This window comes from Benincasa hispida, chromosome 6 (genome assembly GCF_009727055.1).
Source record: "Benincasa hispida cultivar B227 chromosome 6, ASM972705v1, whole genome shotgun sequence".
NCBI classification, from domain to species: Eukaryota; Viridiplantae; Streptophyta; class Magnoliopsida; order Cucurbitales; family Cucurbitaceae; genus Benincasa; species Benincasa hispida.
The window spans coordinates 24,631,530-24,650,778 of NC_052354.1; the positions used below are offsets into that span (position 1 = coordinate 24,631,530).

Sequence of the window (19,249 nt, forward strand, 5' to 3'; positions counted from 1 at the left end):
AGAAACTGCTATCGTTACATATGTGTTCCAACTTGATACTTCATATCTATCATGTGTTTGATTAGAAACAATCTATTTTCATTAGTTTCTGGGATACATAATGATTCAAAATTTTCTTCTACACAAAGTCTCATAATTTGCCATATTTTTATATGATATATTTGTTATTATAATTAAGTTTTATCTTCAAGCTTCTCTGGTGAAAATCAAGAAGATACAAATTATTTTTCAAGTAAAATATCTTCATCTGTCTTTTCCAAACTTGATAATTTGAACCACAATAAGTAACCATCTTAGCTACACTAGTTTTCATGTTCAACAAATTTGTTGGGACAAATACTATTTTCTAAGACCAATCATCCTCTATTATGTGAACTTTGAAGGAAATTAATTTAATATAAATAATAATCAAGCACAAAATACAAACAATTTTAACGTGAAAAAACCTCCTCAAGATGAGTTATTTCTTGTCACAACTAGAAACATAAATTAATAGATATCTCAAGATAATTGAGAAATTCCAACAACAAACAACAATCCTGCAAAAGAATAAATTAGAAAGATGTTGCTCAAAGTGGCAAACTACTACCCGTTGCAATATGTTTGTGTATAGCTCGAAAAAAAAAATCGATCCACCATTTAGATCGAAGATCCTTATACCACGAACACGCTATCAAAATTTCAGCTTAATTGGGCTACAAATCGACCTGGGAAAGTGTTGAAATCGGTATACGAAATGAATTTCTTATATATTTCTCTCTCTCTCTCCCAATCATCACTTAACAGCCTCCGCCATGGTCGTGATCTTCACTTGGCATTTGGTGAAACTTTACCTTCCTTCTTGTTCATGAATTAAATTCACCAACATTTGAGAGCTTTTGTGATTGGTTCTTTGAAGTAAAGTTGGCACTTCCATCACCATATTAGACTACACCTTATGAATAAAGAAGCATAAAGGTGATCATCAAACATGAACTTTTCGAATAACTCACACATTGAAAAAGCTAATGAATTAAAGTATATGTGAAACCTAAAAGAAAAAAGAGTGAGGGCATCAATAATTCATGAACAAGTTTGTTTGGTTGAACTACAAGTTTAAAAAGTGTTTAGTAAAAAATTGCAAATATGCAGTTTTTCTTACTTCGTTTTTATTTTCATATTTTCTGTTAATCATACTAGATTCACATTTGAATAATTTATAACTCGAATATTTTTTCAAAAATTGTTTCTAACGTAATCTAATTTCTTAAAGTGCTTTTTGTTTGCTTATATATATATATTGGAACATTATTTTAAATCAAAAAAACTGTTGAAAATATATACAAACATAATAAAATGTTATAGTCTATTATTGATAGACACATGTCTATCATTGCTCCACAATGACATTTTTCTATTTTTTTAAATATTTTTTTTCATTTTACTATATTTGAAAACAACTCATATAGTTCAAAAATATTGAAAAAAATTTCTATGGAAAGATAATAATGGTGGTCACAGCATTCACTAAGATGGTCAGTTGTAACCTCTGCAAAAGACAAAGGCGGGTTGGGTATAAACAAATTTGAGGACACAAATTTTTCCAAACGATAAAAATGTTGAGATTTTGAAACTGAGGAAGAATAACAATATTGTAGAAGCAATAATCAAAATCTCAATTCTTGTTAAACAAAGAGAGAGAATCGAAAATAAGTGTGAAATCCAATGGATGAATAGACGTTCTTACGAAAAGAAAGTGTCAGTGATGCTAAAAATGTGATAAGAAAAATGTTATACTAAATTTGGGATGCTAACTTTACATGATAGTTCACTCTGTATAGATACAAAAGTGAACCACCTCTAATTTACAATTGAAAACAACATTCAATATAGAAACTTAAAAAAAAAAAAAAAAAAAAGACCAAAGAAGAAAAAAAATCCAAGATTTATGATGTAACATCAACTTAAAACATTAAACTAAAAAAATTAAATCTAACAATAAATTTTACATTACATAGAGAAGTCTTTGATCACTTTTCCAAAGTATTTCAGCTTTGGAAAATGTAAGAATTCCAAACGACGTAATTCAGTCCCAGCAAGTATTAACTTTTCTGAAACATTAATATTAGCCTCTTGGTCATCAAATCACCACAAAAGGAAGGGTTGAATATACTACCATGAATATGACCATGTGAAAAACCTATGTTTTTAATATAAATTCAATGTATTGTTATTCTTATAACACTCCTCGTTTGTAAAGTTGGAATATGAAGAAGACCCAATAAGTGGAAATGAATATTAATTTGGGAGGAAACAATGATGTAAGGGCTTGAACACAGGATCTCCCTAGGCCACTTGCTCTGATATCATCTTAAATCACCAATTGACCCAAAAACTTTAGTTCATAGGTGAAGATATATTTAATTATATATTATATAATAGTCTCCCTCACTTATAGGTTTGAAATATGAAGAAGAGCCAAACAAGTGGAAATAATATTAAATGGGGAGGAAACAACGTTGTATGGACTTGAACACAAGACATTTTGGACCAACCTGCTCTAATATCTTCTTAAATCATCAATGGATCCAAAAGCTTGACAATTTTACTATAATGTCTAACAGTTATATCTAAGTTGTCAAATTTTTATTGTAATATAAGTTTTGTACATGAGACATGCTCAAAGTTAAAACAATAATTGTTCAAGTGACTGACCTTATTAAGGATGATGGAATCTCATAAAGCTATGGGATATCATTATGAGTCTCATTCCTCAACATATGAAGAAGGATCAGGTTGGTTTTCGTCCTCCAAATTCTACATAAATAAGTTATATTAATTAGTTCAACAATAAAGCTTAAATTTTGATTACTTTTATTAGTTCTTCGAAATATGTACTAACCTCTTGTTCAAACAAATATGGAAGGTTGGTATCGTAATGGTTGTCCCAAACTTGTCGAATAGTGATATTGATATCTTCTACGATGATGTCTTTTGAATCTTTAAGGATTGGATGAAATTCAAGGATTCCAAAATCACATGATCCAATTCTTTCCATTGACAAACATGGTGTGCTTACAATTCCAAGAGAGAAATCCCTCATTTCAGGACAATCTTCAAGAATTATACTGTTCAATATTGGAAACTTAATGGTACATTTTCCATGATGAAAACTTGTCAATTTCGGCAAATCTTCAAGACTTATATGACATAAGCTTTTGAATAGAATTTCATCATTTTCTTCTTCTACACCTCTGGCAATTACAGTAGTCATCCTTTTGCAATCATTTACTACCAAATCGATAAGTTGGACCATGCTTCTAGCAACCGATGGATGTAGCAAATAGGTCAACTTATGACATTTTTCCACCATCAACGATCTCAAATTCCTAAACGACATTGATGATGACATTGACATATTCAATATGCCACAACTTGATACATTTAATTCCGTCAAATTCTGAAATATCGAGGAATTATTCTTTTGTAAGTCTCCATTCCACAGATGTCTAAGTTTGGGTAGTTCAGATAAATTCAGAGATGAAAGCTTATATCGTCTTTCATTTTGCCATTCTTCAACATTATCCAATCTCTCAATNATGAAAGCTTATATCGTCTTTCATTTTGCCATTCTTCAACATTATCCAATCTCTCAATTGGAAATACTTCTTCAAACAATGTTTTTCTCACTTCAAACTCTTCAAGGTTATGTAATATTTGTACAATTTCCATTGGCAAATGCGTTGAGCGGTAGTCAAAAGAACCATGTAACCTCAAGCATTTAAGTCTGGAGAATAATTTTGGACCATTTCGGAATTGTATAATCTCAACTTGGAGACATTTTTCACAAAATAAATAAATAAAAGGATCAAACATAAATTTTGTTAATTTGAAAGCAAAAATATGAAACAATTATAAAAATAGCAATTAGGCTCAAAGTATTAGTAGATATAATATAATGTAAAAAATAAATTATAAATATGACAAAATTTAAATAGCTTATCAGTGATAGACTATATCATTAATAAGTGTTTATTAGTGATAGATCATATTGTTGGTAAAAGTGTATCAACGATAAAATTTATTGCTGATAGACTATGCTATATTTGCAATTTTAAATGTGTCCAATATAATTACCCAAAAACTCAAAACTTAATAAACCAGAGAGTGAGAAGGTTCCTATTTCTATCGGAGAGAATTTTAGGGCCCGTTTGATAACTTCCCCGTTTCTTGTTTCCTATTTCTCGTTCATTGTTTCTTGTTTCTTGTTTCCTCTTTTTTTAGAACAAGAAACAAGAATATGTTTGATAACTATTTCTATTTCATGTTTCTTGAAAAAAAGAAACAAGAACATAAACTTGTTTGATAACTATGTTTATTTCTCAGTTCTTTGTATATTTTTTTTCTTACATTTTTTTTTCCATTTTTATAGTTTCAATATAATCTAATTATATAAAATAAAAAGATATATAGCATGCATTCAAATATAAGAAAGAATTATCAAATATTTAAACTATCTGATACACATAAGTCCTGATGTAAAATTAATATATTAATCTAAATATTTGAAAATTGAAAATTAAATTAATATATAGATATAAAAAATAATAAAGAAAGAAATATAAATAAAAGAAAGAAATAATTATAAATGAACTATAAAAAGGAAATATAAAAGAAAGAAATAAGAAAAGAAATATAAAAAATATTGAGAAAGAATATAAAAGAAAGAAAGAAGAAAATAAATATAAATGAAAGAAATAAAAAAAAAACATAGAAAAGAAGGAAATATAAAAGAAAGAAAGAAAAAAATAAATATAAATAAAAGAAATATAAAAGAATATAGGAAAAAAGGAAATATAAAACGAAGAAAGAAAAATAAAATAAAAAAGTCTCAAATAAAATTTGATTCTAGAACCATGGAATTTAAGAGTGAAATAGGCATCCTTCCTCACCAATAAGCCAATCCACATTTTGATACATTAAATGAACAACTTTAAATAAAATAGAAACAAAACAGAGAAACTACTTTTCGTAGTGGGTCAATTTTGACCCCATTTTTAAGAACGCTTCTCAAATATTGAGAACAAGAAATAGAAATGGTTATCAAACATGTCAGTTTTTTTAAACAATGAGAAATTGAAATAGGAAACAGAAAACGAGAACGTTATCAAACGAGTCCTTAGTTTTCACACTACAACCCATCTAAAAGATTTAGGAAGCGGATTTTTTACAAATCTTTTTGGACATATTGAAGACAATAATATATTTCTCACAATAATTACCAAATATATTATGTTAGAAGATTTACCTTTGAAGTCTCTAGTTGATCAAGTTCCAACATTTGTGTTGACTTTTCTTCTCTTGGAATCTCTTTGGGTTCTCTTAAATCTATTTCCAGCATTTCTAGTTGAGGAAGAATTGGATATTCTCTTTTGAGTTTTGGACATTGACAAATAGACAAATTTTCTATGCTTTTAACATTCAAAAGCTCGCAAGGATCCTTCTCCCATATGTATTGGAGGTTTGGCAATTTAATTAATTGCAACCTCCTCAAACATGGAAGCAAATCAATGCTCTTGTTGTGAGCATTTGGCTCTTGCACTTCAAATACTCCTTCCAATAAATTACAGCTCTCAATCCTTAAATGTTTAAGACATGTAAGTCTACACATTGTATTGGAAGGAAAAACCTTTTCAAGGTTGTTACATTTACCAATATGTAAACTTTCAAGCTTGGAGAATGAATTAGGAAGGAGTATACTATGGAATATTATCTTCAATTTGTGAGCTTCCTCAATATTCAATTTCTCTAAATTAGGAAATGATACCTGCAATTCATATACTTATTAATATAGTTGAAAATAATTATCAGTATCATCATCATACATTATCACGATAGAAGAGTTAGTTGAGATAAAAATTTAATTTAACCTACAACCTACAAACAAAAAATGATTCCATGATAAATAAAATTATTACATATAGTTATCCATGTCAATGAAGTAATAATCTATAAAAAGCCTCAATCTAAATATTTGATTTTAATTTTAGCGACCTAATTATAAGTGCTTGACTAGTTAAAATTAAAGTAAAATGCAGTAATATGTATCAACGTTTTTGGAAAATATCAATTTGGATTCAAAAATTCAGGATTTAGATGGATACAATTTCGAAAATTGAGAATTTAAACTGATATGATTCTAAATTTAAGATTTAATTGATATCTTCCCTAAGTTTTTTGTTTCAAACTTAGTAAACCTAATATTGCTTAAAAATGTTAGTAAAACTAATGTTGCTTAAAAATTTTCAAGGACATTAATTATTTAAAAAATAAGTATATATTTCTTTTTAGGATTGTTTTCAAATATAGGAAAATGAACAAAAATATTTATAAATGATAGCAAAATATTCGGTCTATCTGTGATAGACCGCGATAGACAACGATAGACTACTATCTGTGTATATCATGACACAAATAGACACAGATAGTAGTCTATCACAAATAAACTGTGATAATTTGTTATTATATGTAAATATTTTTAGCAGTTTTATCATTTAAAATATTTTTTCCTCTTTTGAGCTATATATTTATGTTTGTCTTCAAATAAAGAAAAATGAATCACCTTATTTATAAATATAGCCAAATGTCAGATATCAATGATAGACCACAATGGACCACAATAGACAAGTATCAGTGTTAGTGATAGATGTCTATCACGATCTATCACGATCTATCACTGATAGACGGTGACGTTTTGCTATACTTAAATTGCTTTAACAATTTTACTATTTAAAACAATTATCCATATATTTAATTATTTTAATTATTATTTATATTTAGTTTTTATTAAAAAGAAAAAGTATACGTTATTTTGGAAATACAACAATTGTATTTGGCTCAACTACATGATTTTTTATGTTTTCCCTTTTATTAATTATTTTAAAATGTTACGATAAAAGATTATTTTTTAAAATTCTCTCCAATTTTCCTCTCTCCTTTTTCAATCACATTTTAGTTTAATTTTCGTTTATTGTTTTAGTTTCGTTAAATTAAACATAGCAAAAAGAAAAATAAAATATGAAAAATTTATTTTTATTTTTCTTTTTAATTTTTACTAATTATACCACTTGATCCCTAAAGTATTAGATAATTATTAATGGAGAAGTTCTTCAATAAATACTAATGGTAAAATTAAGAAATTTTAAAGTTTAATAACCAAATTAAAATTTACCTAATAAATTAAGGATCATTATCTCATTTAGTCATTTAATTGTTTTAAAAATGATAAAACTACTGAAAATATTTTCAGACGTAACAAAATGTCATTGTCTATAAGTGATAATTACTAGTAAATGTCTAACATTATCTAAAATGAAAAATTTAAAAGTACAAAAACCAAAACGAATCAAAGTTGAAACTATAGAGATCAAAATGAACTAAAATCCAAAATATATGGACCAAATTAGTATTTGAACCTAACATAAATCATGAAAGGTTTAAATACTGTTTTGATCCTTGTACTATTATTTTTTGTTCATTTCGGTCTCTATACTTTCAAAATCTTCATTTTAATTCATATATTTTCAACTTTAGTTAATTTTGATCCTTATACTTTCAAAAGTTTATTTGGTCCGTGTACTTTCAAAAAGTGACCATTTTGGTCACGTCATTTTCATCTTTGCTTCATTTTCAAGGGATCAAAACTGGCTTTTTAAAGTTTAAGAACCAAAATGAATAAAAGTTGAAATTAAGAGGACCAAAGTGAATATTTTGAAAGTACATGAACCAAAATGAACCATAGTTAACCAAAATGAACCATAGTTGAAAGTATAGAGACTGAAATAAACTTTTAAAAGTATAAAGACAAAAATAAACAAAAACAAAAAATATAAAGACCAAAATAGTATTTAACCATTATGAAATTAGGATAATCGACGGGAAAAAGGCACATTTTCATCCACACGAGAGAATTTAGAAGGAACTAAAAAAACAAAAAGTTACTAAGACTATATGAAAACAAGTAATATGCTATTTAGAATTTAGAAAGCTCACCAATTCATTGAAAAATGAGTCACCGTTGCTTAACGTGCATGATTGTTCCTGTTTCTCAGTTTTAGAGAGAAAGCTTTGAATTCTTGGTAAACCCTCTACAGTTAAAATCTTTAAATTCACAAACTCAATTTTGTCGATTGCCCTTTCTGTTTTCATTATAGCGATTGCTGTCATCATCTTACAATCGACAATTTTAATCTCCTCAAGATGCAAAAAATCATCCAAGATAGAGTCGAAAAAGAGACTTCCCAATTTATTACAATCTAACAACTTTATCACCTTCAACTTGTTGAATTGAGATTCTCTAACATGATCATGATCACTATGAAATATACTCTCCAAATTCTCCAATTTGCTCAATTTTAAATACTCCAATTTGGACCAAAATTTTTGGAAATGATCTTTTTGCTTAGGGGCCAAATTTTTAAACTCTAAATTGTCATAAATATAGAGTTTTTTCAAATCTAAAGATTGGTTTTCCTTTAACTCAAACGGGAGAACTCTCGCACCAACTGATCCTACTAAATGCAATTCTTCAGATCTCTTTAACAACACATTTATCTCATTATCAAGGTCACTTCCTGTTTCCATCTTCAAACATAACACCCTAGAGATGTTCATTGACCAATGTCCAAGAGCTCCACAACCAATAGAAATGACAAACTTTTCCAAATTCAACAATCTTGAAAACAACTGTTTTGGCATAATCTTTTCATCTTGAATCCACAATACTAAAACACACAAGTGAGAAAGGTGGCTAATCTCCGAAAGACTAGCATTTCTTCTTCCATCATTCAATTCTTCTCTTTCCCATCCATCAAACCTGTCCAAATACAACTCTTCTAGATTTTTCAAATTTGAGAGAATATTAGGTGGAATTATCTTTAGTTTAAGACATATGGATAAATCTAACACTTTTAATCGCGTCAATTGGCTTATGGTCGTTGGAATCTCGATGATGTTTGATCCTTTAAAACTGAGAAATTCAAGCCTGTTTAAGTCTCCAATCGCTTCCATGTTTCCCAATTTACATCTAAACAAACACAATGTTTGGAGGTTTGCAAAAGGGAAAAGTAATGGCGTCGTCTCTATGGAAAAATTCATGTTAATTAATTCTAGAATTTTGAGCTCTTTTGATTGAACAAAAAATGTATTCGACAACAAACATCCATCCAACAATGATCCACGTAATACCAATAATTGAACTTTGGGTAACTTTAACTTTTGGGGGATGTTACACAACCCTTCAACATTTAAGTACACTACTGTATGATTACCTGACATTATTTTTTCTAGCCATAATTCATCCAATCCTTTAGAATAGCTTAGTGTACAAATACGATCGTCTTTGGAGGCAATTAATATAGCAACATCACGAATGAGATCGTGCATTTTAACATATCTATGACCCCAACCATCATTTGAGTCTTCTATAAGTAAAGAAGAAGATATGAGATCATCCACCAATTTTGCTATCCTATGTTGTGCTTGTGCCATAGTGTCAACACCGTGCAAGAAACCCAGGCCAATAGCATATACATGTAATTTTTTCACATCAATTACAGCATCTTCTGGGAACATGCTACAGAGCAAAAACAATAATTTGGCCTCTTCACAATCTAGTTGGTCGTAACTTAACTTGAGTGAAGAATACACTTTCTCATTCATTCCTTTTATATTGACAACTACGGGATTTCTTAATTGGTTTAAGGCATCTTTCCAAATGGATGAATGTTTATTTCTCAATGCCTTGGCGATCGTTATTATAGCAATTGGCAAATGTGCACATTCCCTTGCTATTTCAACGGCTATACTTTTCAAATAAGATGTTTCAACAATCTCACCAGCCATTTTCTTGAATAAATTCCACGTCTCATCCTCTTGTAAAACTCCTATCTCAAAATTTTTATCTATGCACATATCATTCAAGAGTACACTATTATCTCTAGAGGTAAATAGGATCTTGCATCCTCTGTGATCTTCAATACTTGGAATTCCTATGGTTTCTAAATCAATTTGCTTCCAAACATCATCAAGTACAATGAGGATCCTTTGTTCCATTTTCAACCTTTTATGTAACATAAGGGCCCTTCCTTCGTTTGTTTCTTGGTCAAATTTCAGCCCAAGCTTATCTCCAAGTTGTCCTTGAATTGTTTTTATGTCGAGGGTCTGACTTATAGTCGACGTGACCACTTCATCAAATAACTTTTTCTCCATAACTATTCTCGAAATCTCTTTCACTAACATTGTTTTTCCAACACCTCCCATTTCATACACTCCAATTCTAGAGACATTGTCATCCATAAGTGCACCAAAGATTTTGTCTATAATAGGCTTTCTTGATACAAAGTTAACAAAATCTGAAGTCCTTGCCTTTGAACTCTCAACCTCTGAGAGAGCTACACGATAAGAGACTCTATCAAAATTTCCTTCATTTTTTATCTCAACAACCTCATCACCCAACTTTACAGCTCTCCTACTTAATTGGTGTCTTTGGACCAAATTCAAGCACAATCCACCTTGTTGAGCTTGATTGGCTAATATTGTCTCTGATTTATCAATGATGTCATCAACCTCATTTAGCCAATTTTGGACAGAAGATTCTATGTTTTCAGCATTTCTTCTTGCTTCATTGACCTTGTGAAGCACTGATTCTTTGGTGTTTTTCAACATTTCAACCCGAATCTTAAGGTTTTGAATATTTTTGCGGAAGAAGAATAGATAACTCAATTGACGACCAATGGATTCTATAGTGTATTCCACAATTGCTCCAATGACCGGAGAAATTATATCCATTAATCTAAATTAAAAGTATATATTAAAGCTGATGAAAGAGTAGGAAAGAAATAGCCTGAAATTTGAAATTGTAGGGAAAACAGAAGGAGCTGCGCTGAGAATCACAAACAACGAAGAACAAACGCAGCTGCAAGAACAAGAAAAAAAAAAGTAGAGAAATTAGAATAAATAAAAATAGGAAAAAGAGAAAGAAAAAATGAAAAGTGTTGAGGGAAGAAATGTTTGGACCTGAGATTGTAAGAAAAAGCGATCTCCGGCTTGAAACTGAAGAGAGTGAGAGAACAATAAACAATTCCCCAACATAAATTAATATTAATAATACCAATAATTTTGATCTGAGAGAATGGGGAAAGTTGCCATTTTTAAGTGTGTGACCCAGCACACATAGATAAACAAAGTTGTATAATATTTACTCTATATTTTTAATTTTATAAAATTTGACCATTAACTTGATTCAACTAGTTAATATTTACTCTATATTTTTAAATTATTAGTTTCCGCTCATTTAATTATTTAGGTCTCCTTTGATAATAATTTTATTTTTATTTTTATTTTTGAAAATTAAGCATATAGACATTACTTTCACCTCCAAATTTCTTTGTTTATTATCTACTATTCACATAAAAAAAACAAACCAAATTTTGAGAACTATAAAAAGTAGATTTCAAAAAGTTAATTTTTTTTTTTTTTTTTTGAGTTTAGCTTAAAATTCAACCCTTATATTTAAGAAAAATCCAAATCATGGTAAGAAATGTAGATGAAGTTTAATTTTCAAAAATAAAAACAAAAAAAATAAAATGTTTATTAAATATGACCTTACTAATTTGATCCCCAAATTTCAATAGATAGAAATTAAAATGTTTTTAATAGATTTTTAAATTATTCGAAATTATCTAATATAACAAGAACTATTAGACATAAAATTATACACTAAACAATAAAATAAATTTGAAGATGATAATTTCTGAAATTATAAGTGAATCTAAATTATAATTTTACTAAAATGTAAGAAACCTATAATAATGATTATAATAATAATGATTGAAAACAAAAAGATAAGTGCAAGTGGTCACAAGTTGTCAACTTCAATTTGAAATTTTTCCATAATGACTTTACTTTAGGGCAGCCCATGTGGTGTCTGCGCAATTACAAATAAACAATTCAGCATCATTTCAAACCAAAATACCATTTTATCTCTTGGATTTCCCTTGTTCACCCTTACTGGAAGGTACTCGACTCCTTCTAAAAAAATCAAGACCGAACATAGGAATGACTAAACTGATTGTCCCAAGAAGAAAGTTAAAAGTCCGTTCAATTTTATTTATTGGACTTTTTATTCAAATTTAGTTAATCATCTTTCGATAAATCTTAAAAATTTAGATTCCATTTGATAACTATTTTAATTTTTAATTTTTGATTTTTTAAAAATTAAACTTAATTCTTCTTTATTTTTTAAAATGATTTACATCTTTCTAAAATATGTTAGTTGAACTCATAACCAAATTCCAAACATAACAAGTTTTTCAAAATTAAAATTTTTTTAGTTTTCAAATTTTGGTTTGATTTTTTAAATCATTGATAAAACGTAGTAACAAAGGAAGAAATTTAGAGATATGAGTACAAAAATAAAAATCAAATGATTATTAAACGAGATCTTAATTTTTATGTAAAGAAATATAATAGGTAAATATGTTTTTTTTTTAAATTTAGAAGTAAAATGTCATTAAATAAAAAAAAAAGTTTTAGAAATATTAATAATAAATTAGTATTGTGGATTGAATTTAAAATTGATGGAGAGATTTAGTTTAAAATTAGTAAATAAAATTTAAAGGGTAAAGGATAAAATGATAATTCAGCCCAATTAAAATAAAGGAAATGGTGGGGTTTAATAGCGGCTGCCCATCTTTTTTCTCCTCAATCATAATCAATCATGCTGTACCAAAAAATTCAAAATTATATATTAAAGAAACGAGTTTGTCACTTAGTAAAGGGTGGACCACTATGTATTTTTCTTGTTAAAATGAGAGAATAAAATCAACCGATGAGATTTATTACTAATTTTAAAATCTATATACATATATTTCGGAGTGTTTATCTGTGTAGTAAAATGAGTCAAATTAATTATAAATATAGTAAAATCTAAAATAATTTATAAATATAGCAAAAATGTGTGTAATCCATGCAAAATATCTAACATGTTTTAGGCTCAATCAGAAAGATAAAATCAGATCAAACTCTTGAACTGAGAACAAACCACTAAAGATCTGCCAGTAATAAAATCATATTTCCTTATTCTTTCTTGAAACACAAAACACTGAAATCATTTTTTGGCGACGCTGTGTTAAAGCAAAATAAAATAAGAACTTATTGCAACATAGCAAAATTGTAAAAATGATGATAAAAACTAAATGCTGGAAGTGAATTTTATTCAAAAGATACCCTGCTATTTATAGCTTTGAAGTTAGTTGGCTAACTAACTAAATTTAAAAAAAATATACTAACTGCTCTGTTAAACAGAAAATAGAGTAATCAAGGTAGTAAGTAAAGAACTAAAACAAAGTACAAGCAATCTTAAAGAACCAAACATAAAGGTTGTTGGTAAAAACTAATTAACCACCAAAAAATGACTAATTAACCACCCAAGAAACACACAAGATTAAACCAAGATACTACAAGACTTGCATCAAATGATCAACACTGAAAATGAACTAAACTAAGTTCCTCTTGCTTTTATACAGGGAAGATGGAAAAATGATAGCATTGTTTGCAAAATAAAGCAACAAAAAATTGAGAACTTAGCTCACAAAATTTGAAAACAGCCAATAGCATAGTGAATGATGTCACAGTAAACTCCTCTTAAATATTGGATGCTTATATATTTATTCCATTCGTGAAAGTATTGTATACTAACATCTACATATTTATTTATATTGACCTTCTAAAAAGAAACCTCTTTTCATGTATGCTATTTTGTCTATAAATCTTAAAAAAAAATGCTACAATAATGGTTAACTGTAAGCTTCCAACCTTTAGTATTGCTTTGACATTTTGGACGGAAAAATTCTTGAAGAAGTTTCTTTAATATTTTCTCACCTGAAAAAGTGATGAACAAAAATCATTAAAAACTTAGATGAGTAAGAAGATATGTTAAACCTTTTAAAGAGAACACGTCATGCTAGTTTAAACTTATAATAATTAAATAGAAACCATAAACAAGAACTAAGTTATTATTACCATAACGGAAGGATAGTCATAGTACTAGCTCCAACACTTTAGAATAAACTATAATTTTTAAAAAGATGAATATAACCTTTTAAAAAGCACGTCATGGTAGTTTGAATTCCACTTACTTATTATTGTGCTCCTAAAATAATTGCAAGATTTTCTAGACAACCAGAATAAGGTTTGAGAGGTCAAACTTTAGTTCAAAAATCTTAATCAAATACAATAATGTTATGGAGAGTTGATGTTTTTACCTTAACAAAGTCTTAAAAGATTAACTTGAACACTCCTAATTAGTTTCAAAGAACAAAATATACCTTCTCCACTGCACCTTCTTTAAATGTCTTTGATTATCGCTTGTTGTGTTAGACGTATCTTCCCCATTTGTATTGTAAAATTATCATGCAATGAAACTAATATCTTGTCCATAATAACAAAAAAAAAAAAAAAAAAAATCAACATTTACATTATAAATAATACTTATAGCACAAATAAAACCCACAACATGATTGTACACATTGTCAAACCTTTCACTAATTTTTATCAAACCAAATTATCAAATTTGGAAGGAGTGTGGAAACTACTTACAATTCTCGATCCAAATTTTATTGATTTGAACAAATGTCAACTTTTATAGTCTACACAATCAAAGACAAAATTAGATATATAAGAATTCAATTCCAAAACCTTAATAAATAGTTCCTTAAACCAAAGTGGGTTAAATACTTACTAAACTTACTCAAATAGTTCCAAAAACTTGTTAGTTGGTTTTAAATTGATTTACATCATCTAGCAAGTCTTCGAAAAAGTCTAAACAAGACTCTACCACCTAAATGTCATCTAAAAAAAGCTTACTTATTCGTTGGAACGAATACGAAGGACTCTAAAACTAATTTGAACCTACCATCAATAGTTCATAAAGAAAAAAGTGGAGAGAAAAACTCACTAAATGACACTATCCTCAAAAGATGATCCAACATCACCAGAGTAAGCAAGGAATGTTTTAACTTTTTTCTCATCGTAAGGAATATATCTCTATAAGATGGTCTCCAACACCTTAGAAGAACAACAATGAAATAAATTCATATAATTGACATGAAATTCACATAAAATTCATAAGTAGAAACGTCCTTGAATAAGTCATATGAGACGACCATCTTTCAGCCTCACAAAGGTTAATTAATATATAGTAAACTTGTGCAAACATTTCTAATAATACACCCCGATAACGCTACAGTAACATGAAATTTCAATTGTGACCACACACTAAGAATTATGAACTAACCATAAATTTTAATTTGGCATTTCAAAACCGTAATGTCGATCGAGCACCAGCTACTAGATACAAGAATCGAGACTCGATGAAATAAAATCATCTCTCACTACAAGGTCTTTCTCAACCATGGCATAATCAGTTTGGCCTCTATTTGTAATCGATTTTATCAAAGGGCTGCAGTACAAGTCACCAATACAACTCACCATAATAAACTTGGAACCTTGATGGAAAGTATTCAAATCCATCAGAAACTAATTTGAATATACCATTAAAAACTTCCTAGTGTTACAAACCGAATTTTGTATGATAAGTCATTTGCACAATCTAAGGAATACACAAACACAGCCTGAAGAAATGATGACAAATTAAAGCTAAAACCACTTGGGAAGAAATTCTTGGTGTTAGAAAAAATGAACACAAAAATAGTTAAACTTGAAAGTTGAGTCCATTTTAGAGTATCAAGCATTCAGACAGTTCTCATTCACTTGAAGTTTTGCAAACTGGCAGAAGAACAAACACCATGAATACGAGGAAAATTGAAAGCAGAATTAGATATCGAAAACTAGAGTTCAAAAAACAACAAAATTAAATAGCATTGAAGGCTTGATGGTCTCTGTGCACTTGCCAAGTTGGTCATTGATATGCCGAAGTGAATCACCAGTTCCAACTACATACAACGCATTCCAACTGTTTGTTCATAACGACAAGACAGATTTAATGATCCCCAAATCATCCAACGACTCGAAAATCAAGTTTTGAAGTAAAATCATAAGCATTATGAAGAAGACTTGTTACACTGCTTTAAATTACATGAACTTTGTACGTAGTGTTGTATGGGTTTAATTTTCGTCCACCGCTGGTTAAATAGGGTTTCCATCCACTGTTGCTGGTGGTTTTGCACGTCGTTCGAGCAAGTGGCGCGTGGGCTACAATGTTGCGCCAGAGTAGGTTGTGCGTCCTGCTTGTGCAATTGAGAGATGAAGGGAAGGGGAAGGGAAGGGGAAGGGGAAGGGGTGGGGGAGAGGGAGGGTAATTAAGGAAAGAGAAACTAATTAATAAGCAGCCAACAATCTTGTAGTCCATGCTTGAAGTCTGATTTGTAATGAAACCCTAAAGACAATCAAAGAAAAGAAAGGGGGACTCAATGAATAAGTGAGAGAGGACATGCTTTTTGGTTTTGGGTTTTGGAACGAATTTTGAGGGAAAATTTGTAGGATGATCCATTTTTTTGCTCCAAAATGTCAAATGGCCAATTTTTAAAAAATAATGTCAATTGACACTCTACTGACATAATCGTAATATCAAATTACGTAAATTGCCCTTACCTGTTCATCTTCTTACCTTTTACTGAAAACCAACCAAAACTAAAAACTCTTCATTCAAATTTCTCAATGCTAACGGTTTCATATCGCTCATAAACTAAAAACTCTCTAGAATCCATCATTTCAACTTGCAAATGATTCCACTGTCGCCGAAAAATCGAATCTGATTGGTAAATCTTTCAATCTGTGCCTGAAAATGTCTTAAACTGATCTGTAATAGGGTTTTGTGGGTCGTTCTAGGTTTAGAATACTGTGAACCTATGGTTTTTTTTGTTTGTTTTTTTGGTTTTTGATGTGTTATGTGGTTGAAGACGAGTAGAAAGAGTTTGTGAGCGAGATAAGTGAGAGTGAAATCGGTAGAGTGATACTAGAAAGAGCGACAGCAGAAAGGGTGGGTCGTTCTAGAGTTTAGAAATACTGTGAACTTATGGTTTTTTTTTTGTTTGTTTGTTTTTTTGGTTTTCGATGTGTTCTATGGTTGAAGAAGATTAAAAAGAGAGAATGTGAGTGAGATAAGTGAGAGTTACTAGAGAGAGCGACACTAGAGAGAGCGATACCGGAGAGAGTGATAACGAAAAGAGCGATACTAGAAAGAGCGATGCCAGCGAGAGCGAATCCAACGAGATTTAAATAGAATGTTTTTTAACAATTTTTTTCTTAAGGAGTTTACCAATTGAATCTTTATTTCATGCAAGAGTGATTTAAGATGACAACACGTTCAGAATACCCGTAGCCGATCGATTTCTTGGTCAAGTAACGAGCTTGGCCCACATTGCTAATGCAAACAAGATTATGAAGGAGAAGCTTATGCAAGGTAGTTAGACATTTTTAATTGAACAGTTTTTGGGCGATTTGTAGACGTCACATGGTGTCTAACAACCCAATTATCCCTCATATGTTGTTGAGACAAGTTAAGAAGATGAGAGCTGACTCAATGTCATTATCTGTTTGTGGAAAGGTCGTCACTTTTTCAAAGGATGGTTTTTTGTTGATGACTAGTTTGTGGCGATCCCCAACACGAGTTGATCAGAATGAGTAGTCCTCGTATGAACTTGCAATCAAGTATTTTAGTAATCTAGTGTCGAAGGACACCTTACATGTCCGTCTACTTGAAGAAAAATACAATGAGTTGGAGTTTGAAAATGATGAGGATGCTGTGAAGATCACAGTAGTTTACTATACTGAGGTTGCAATGATGGGAAAAAACAAACAGAAAAATGCAGTGGACCTCAAATATTCTAAGGACATTCAAAACTTAGAGTACTACAACAGTCTTGATTAGGGTACCATTATTTGGGAGAGGACACTGGATGCCCTAAAGACTGCGTTGAATGATAAGAACAGTCTATACAAGATGAAGGTGAAAGGAAATAAAAATTACGTTGTGAAGTACTTGTTGCGTGGATTTCCACAAGCATTCCAGGTAAATTTGCTTAACATAATAATTGTGTTGTTTGATTTAACATTACTTTTGTTCTTAATATATGTTAAATTTTATTTAGGTATGGACGTACGAGATCCTAGCTGCATCGATAGCTGGGAACATTGCAGAGCGAAGGAGCAACTTGGCTTTACCCCGCATATTATGATGGTCATGCTCCCACTCAGTATCCTTCAAAGTACTCGAGAGAGAGATATTCGAGTCTAACAATGTACGTTTACTCTATACATAAAATGTTTATCTGGTTGTTAAATTGACACTAATCAGTTTACTGGATTGTTAATGCAGATAAAGGTTAAAGAGGGTACTGTTATGACAAACACTGAGAGGGAGTTTCGGGATACCCCAGTGGACAGACGACCTTGATCTAGGTGCGGATCATGATGGTGCTGAAAGTGGCAATAGGTTGACTAATGATGTGGGTAGTTCTGAAAGTGAAAGTGACGGTGATGATCATCGTGGAGATGACAATGATAAAGTTATTAGGGTGGAGGGAGGGGGATGAACACGAGCATTATGAACACGAGGATGCTGAATGTGAAAGGATGGAAGGAGGGACATACACACCTAGTGATGATATGTTCCATGATGTAGTGGGGGACGTACGCTATGAGGACGAGTTGAACCCACCTGATGTCCATCCTGCGGACTCCCGTAGAGAGCAATATGTGGATGAGGAGGGTCCTGAATGTACTGCCCGCCGCAGGGAGGGAGCCAATCCTGACGATTCTATTTTTTCATACTTGCAGACCATTGACAGCTCACTATCGAGGTTGGATGGTCGTATATCGGGTTTAGATAGTCGTGTATCCAATATGGAGGAAAACTGACAGACATGAAAGGATAATTGTTGACCATTCTGTCACTATTGCAATATATGTGCAAGGTTTGCATTTACTATCATTTTATGTCTTTACGTGTTCGTGAATTCATCATTTTACTTTACTAATTGAAGGGTTCCACGGTGAATGAGGAGACGACAAGGTCACCCATCCCATCTCGGGATTCCGATACCAATAATACGACTGCCTCTGATACTCCTATCCCCCCTGTAGAGCCTCAAAATACCACCACTTAACCTACTTTCATCCCCCCTCTAAAGCATGATACCACCACAACATCACCAACTTACGTCAAAACTATAGAGGCCGACGTCCCATA

At 30.5% G+C, this 19,249-nt stretch overlaps 1 protein-coding gene across 6 annotated transcripts; it reads right to left on the reverse strand.

The window, feature by feature from the left end:
- Positions 1-467: 467 nt before the first annotated feature.
- On the reverse strand, positions 468-11,217 carry LOC120080007 (disease resistance protein At4g27190-like). Of its 6 annotated transcripts, none has more exons than XM_039034523.1 (7): positions 11,056-11,217; positions 8,032-10,954; positions 5,288-5,806; positions 2,882-3,439; positions 2,695-2,796; positions 1,989-2,090; positions 468-928 (listed from the first exon to the last, which is right to left on the reverse strand). In XM_039034523.1, the coding sequence occupies exons 2-5, from the start codon at positions 10,825-10,827 to the stop codon at positions 2,746-2,748; spliced, it is 3,924 nt and encodes a 1,307-aa protein (XP_038890451.1). In that variant the 5' UTR covers positions 10,828-10,954; positions 11,056-11,217; the 3' UTR covers positions 468-928; positions 1,989-2,090; positions 2,695-2,745. The 6 variants fall into 6 exon arrangements, with proteins under 6 accessions (XP_038890451.1, XP_038890450.1, XP_038890454.1 ...); XM_039034522.1 differs by having other exon boundaries at positions 468-934; XM_039034526.1 differs by lacking the exon at positions 5,288-5,806 and having other exon boundaries at positions 468-934.
- Between the last annotated feature and the right edge of the window lie 8,032 nt (positions 11,218-19,249).